The sequence below is a fragment of the Galeopterus variegatus genome, unplaced genomic scaffold (genome assembly GCF_000696425.1).
Source record: "Galeopterus variegatus unplaced genomic scaffold, G_variegatus-3.0.2 Scaffold3074, whole genome shotgun sequence".
In the NCBI taxonomy this organism is placed as follows: domain Eukaryota; kingdom Metazoa; phylum Chordata; class Mammalia; order Dermoptera; family Cynocephalidae; genus Galeopterus; species Galeopterus variegatus.
Window position 1 is genome coordinate 16,258 of NW_007729185.1, and position 5,460 is coordinate 21,717.

A 5,460-nucleotide genomic window follows, 5' to 3' on the forward strand; every position below is an offset into this window, starting at 1 on the left:
ACAACAATCAGAAGTACAACAAAAGGTCTGAGCTTCTGAAGTTGGATAAAAAAAGTTTCACCTAGACAAGCCCATTCTTATGTGAACATAGACAGTTGGAAATGTTAGTGAAACTTTCCTGGAAAGTAATTTGGCGTATGTAACAAAATTCTGAAGTGATGTATAAAGTATCTATCATAGTAACAATTACATTATAACAACAAGAAAAAAAGAAACATGATTATTAACTAGGAAAAAGATTATGACAATGTTCAGTTAATGTAGGATCTGTGTAGTATGGTCTCAACAAAGTTAACATGTGTAAACATGAAGACCAAGGTTTTTGACAGTACTTATCTCTTGACAGTAGACATTCAGGTGATTTCTTTTTATATTATTATATATTTTTCTATACTGAGCATATACTCATCAAAATCAGAAAAAAAAATGTTTAAATCTAATACAAGGAATAGCAACAATACTAACACCTTAAATTCCACCAGAAAGCATAGAATCTTAGGTTTAAATGATCTGGCAGAATCACATATCTTGGGTCTTAGTAATATCAAATAATAACAATTTGATCTAAGGGTTTAGAAACATGACCAATACACTGTCTCTTGGAAGCTAATAATACATGTAAATAACAAATCTCAGCTAAAGAAAATATTATCTAAAGGCAACTCATATTTAGAGGTTCTAATAAGCTATTTTTCTTTTCTTTTTTTATCCTCTTTTTCTTTTCCATTGTCTTCTAAAATTACAGAGTAAACAAAGGCAAGTCATCTTTATTAGAATTCATTCATTCAATGATTAACTATTTTTAGGCACTTGATATGTGCCAAATATTGTTCTAAGCACTGGGGATCTTGTAGTGAAGAAAATAAATTTTTATCTGATGGAGAAGCAAATATTATCTCTATCATGTAATGATTAAGTGCTATGAATAAAGTACTCACTAACATGCTATACTTTATAGACAGTATAAAAAATTATAGATTTCTTTGTTTAGCAAAGAATAAAAAATTATCTCCTTTAAGGCATATAATTTTTCTTATTTAGCTAATTAAAGAAATTGAAATTGCTTAATTACTTACCCCAATATTAAACATCCCTGTAAAATACTCCATATTTGCTTGAATGAACCAAATGTTGCTTAAACCTAGTTCATCACTTCTCTTCTTAGCACGAATTAATGATAATTCCTTATTTTCTATTAATGTAACCTAGATAACACCCAGGAAAAAATAGTATATTCAGTAACATAATTCACAAATTAGGGTAAAGTATTACTACTGTATTTTGTAGTTTTAATAAAGTACAATACATAATATTTATTCTCTATCCTAGGAAGTATGTCAGATAACCTGATACAAAAGTGAAAAATGAACAAGGCCCTTGAACAGTATGAGGGGTCTTCAAAAAGTTCATGGAAAAAGCAATATTATCTTTTAATTCTATTTTTCAATGAACTTTTTGACATATTCTCATATAAATATAAGTGAAAGAGGCAATAACAATACTGTGTGTGTGACCAGTGTTTAATGAAAGACAATGTGTAATTGGAGCACCCAGACTTAATGACTAAAAAAGGTTTTCATGAGAAGTAACATTAACTGCGGCCTGAACAATAAATAGAAATTAGCTGGGGGAATGGAAGATTGTTTCAGATAGACAGAGGAACACTTCAGAAGGCCCAAGGTGAGAAAGAGTGTGGTGTGTTTGAAGAACTGAGAAAATTGGTTTGACTGGGGCACAGTGTGTGTGATGGTGATAGTGGGGACAGGCAGACAGGATGTAGAGGGTGGAAATGAGGTTGGAGAGGTAAATAGGAGCCAGATCATGCATTTATGGTAAAAGAAGGTTCACCCAAGCTGCAATGTATAGTATGGATTAGTGGGGGTGAGGCAGAAGTCAGGGAAGCCAGTTAGGAGCCTCTAACAGTAATCCAGGCGGAGAAGATGGTTTAGATGGAGAAAAGTGGGTGCAATTAAGTCACTTTCACCAGTTATCATTCCTAGTTTTTATTTTATCCTTATTCTTATCCTTATGGGAAAATCCTGGATCCCTTTGTATAAAAAAGATGTTAAAGTACACTTGATGTCAAAGGCTTTCCAGCCTTTATTGTAGCCAAGATTTACCTTTTCCACTTTCAACCTATCTGTGCTTCTAGGAGAACTATTAGGAAGGGAAAAAAGATACTATATCCCTGACTCTCCTTCCCCAGGATTCTACTCTATGAACTTTCTTCCTCTTACTCAATCATAAAATTATTGCTTTTCTTAAAAATAAAAGAGACACCTGCCTCTTCTCCCAGGATTCCTTATTTATTTTGCTCTTTATTCTCTAAGAAAAGTAAAAAAGCAACCTTCTCTTCCCCCTATTATTCTGTTACATGTCATTCTGGCCAGTCCATCAGTTCTTCCACATTTTTTTTCTTCTGGAAGTACTCACTGTAATTAGTTCGCACCTTCCAGAGAGCAAAGACTGTGTCCCAGTTGAATTAGTATTAAAAAAAAAAAAAAAAAGAATGACTCCCCCCCTCCAACCTTTATGTTTAAAGATGGCACTATGAGGAATGGATTTAATATGGCAGAAGACTAAAAACAGCACAAAATTCTAACCAAATATTGATAACAACTGAATCAATTATGATACATTTATGTAAAAAGATATTATATATTCACTAAAAAATGATGATATGTAAAACTATTAGCAATAGGAAGAAACATTTATGATACAATATTGAGTCCTGAAAGCACAGGACTAAAATAATATCTGTATTTTTAGAATTGTAACAGTAAACATCCATTTGGATGATGACTTAATGACGAAGGGAAAAAACATTTAATGGATCAGTATGGTAGGGTTTGGGTTTATTTTTTTCTTCTTTAAAAAATTTTGTTATTGTTGTTACAATTTTGATGCAATGGCTTAAAATCAGGATACCAAAAGAACATGCTTAGCAAGTTTCAGAAGCTAATACTTCTAGTTTAAATTATGCTGAAAATTAAACCAGTTGAGTCATAATTATATTATTTAATGATAAAAGTTATTTCTTTTAAAAATTATTTAAACATATAAACCTTTTTTAAAAATTGATAACTGTATTGTGATCATACTTTACTTTTTTTTCTTCTTAAGATTCTGAATTTTAAAAGTTTACTTCAAAGATAAAAGAAAATACTTGTGCCACATATTTGACTTGAGTGAATAATTAAATACTCAAAGAACAAGGATAAGCCAGACTTGGCTAGCTGAGTTCTGTAGTTTTTCAATGTTTCCTTTTTTCTATTATTCAGACTTTACCTGGCATAATGGCAGCATATGAGCAAGGACAATTCCAACATGGCCCTGCAAGTCAGCAAAAGAAACAAGTTAACTTTGGTCCCCATGGCTTTTACTCACTCTGAGACAACAATCTTGCCAAATAAAAACATTATGAATGTAATACTGAAAAATCACATAGTCTTGGAAAGGCTAAAAAGGCTAAAAGGAGAGATATCATACCCCACCACTGCAGAAATCCACAATTCTGTCACCAGGTTTGGCCTGATTTGTCACCACATAAACAAGGTTGTTTAATTGCTGCTGCTTCCTCAAAGCTCGATCACTGGACATTTTACCTGGGAAAGACAAGAGATGAAGAAAACAAAACATTACATATTGTGAGGGACCAAGAAGACACACACAGAATTGACTACCAGTGTACAAGAGGAGGGGTGAATACACACACACACACACACACACACACACACACACACACGTAAAAAAGAATGAATTACAAATTTCATATAATTGACTACGAGAGGACTAGAGGACCGGAACCCAGAGATGAACTCTATTTTTGCTTATTTTACTTTTATTCCTATCCAACTTTTCTGTCTATAGCTGTTGAAATAAAATCTATGAAAAAAAGTCTTCTAAAGAGTGGAAAAACAATAACTGAAACATTAAGTTCAGAGTCATAAACAAAGCATTCAATAAATATTGGCTGGATGGAAAAAAATAACAGTAATTGTCTTCTCCCTTTATCCCTCTCAGAGACATATTGTAAAGATTACCCAATTTCAACACATTGATTAAATCTTCTTATAGAAAGATCCAGAATAAATAAAAACTTTTATTTTTAACTAGCACATCCTTGAACTCTTAATTCTTCTGGGTAGGTCACTTGGAAACCTTGGAACATAGTTGGCACATCGTCTGAAGTATATCAATGGTTATTGCGTTTAGAGAGAAATTGGATTTTCCCTTTTCTGCTTTGAAGCTTCCTTTCCCCATGAGTCAGACATAGAAATTTAATGTAATTAGAGACTAAAGATAGGGCATTTCCAAGTATAAAATGCTTTGGGCCCAGCAGCATGAAAACATCTTAACTTACCTTTCAAAAGCCACTAGTCAAGCCCATGAAAATATCTTCAGAAGAATGAAGGAAATTATTTGTTTTTAAATATGTCGAGTGCATTCTTTATGACAGCAAGATTAAGAGAATGTAAGAGAGCAGATTTCAGTGATTTAGATAAAAGGGAAAATGCTTTTTGGTCTGATCAAAAATTATTTAAAGATAGCAAGGTTTCCTTGCTCCATTTTCACAGAAAAATAGCATTTTTTTCTTTTCTTCTCTTTTCTGTTTTCCTTCTTTCTTATGTTACTAAATTAAATTCAAAACACTGGGAAATTTTTATTTTAGGAAAAAATAGAAAATATGTATGAAAAAAACCTACAGTCAACCTCTGAACAGCGCAGGAGTTAGGGGCATCAACACCCACTCAAAAATCCATATATGGCTTTCTTCTCATTACCCATTAACCAACTTAAACTGTTAAGTAGTTAAGCAGTTAAGTACTTAGGTAGTAGGAACTTGCAGAAACAAAAAGCAGTCCCTCCATTTATGCAGTTGGCTAAGTCCCAGATGGGAAAAAACATGGCTTATTATTTTGCCTCTCTGCATGCTACAGAAAACATGGCTTTGCTTTAATATTTAACGTGCTTAGAGACAAGTTCTATTTGAATGGATGGCACTGTTATTTTAAAATTATTACATACTAAAGATTTTCCTTTATAGCACTAGGCTGCATCATTTTTATTCTGGATAGAGTATATCCTAAAATTAGATGGGATTATTCATAAAATTTTCTGGAATACTGAACCTTAACTGATGCTCACTGTCATTAAGTGATTTAATTAAGAAAATGAAATTGAATCAATTGAATTCGTTGAATTATTTTGAACCCTGGTGTTCTAGATCTAGAAATCTCTTGAACTTCTTATTGGATTCTTATTCTAACTCTCCTTCCCAAGCTCCTCTTCCCTTGGTAAACTACTGTCTCTTTGTGCCATAGCTAATCACTGAGCATGTTTTACCTGGGTATATTACTAAAGTACCCCCCCCCCCCCCAATCTACCCATTAAAATATCTCTCCTTTGCTTAAACACCTTTAAGGAATCTCTCTGCCTTAAAAAAAAAAAAAAAAAAAA

General features: G+C 32.6%; 1 protein-coding gene across 1 annotated transcript in view; it reads right to left on the reverse strand.

Annotated features, from left to right (window-relative positions):
- Nucleotides 1-1,076: 1,076 nt before the first annotated feature.
- GSTCD (glutathione S-transferase, C-terminal domain containing) overlaps nucleotides 1,077-5,460 on the reverse strand; it is a gene marked incomplete at its 3' end in the record, with an annotated part of 119,006 nt that continues 114,622 nt past the window's right edge. The window contains exons 6-8 of the mRNA XM_008583898.1: nucleotides 3,490-3,605; nucleotides 3,289-3,333; nucleotides 1,077-1,205 (exon numbers count right to left, since the gene is read on the reverse strand). Coding sequence (XP_008582120.1) covers nucleotides 1,077-1,205; nucleotides 3,289-3,333; nucleotides 3,490-3,605 — 290 coding nt within the window. The remainder of the gene's footprint in view (nucleotides 1,206-3,288; nucleotides 3,334-3,489; nucleotides 3,606-5,460) is intronic.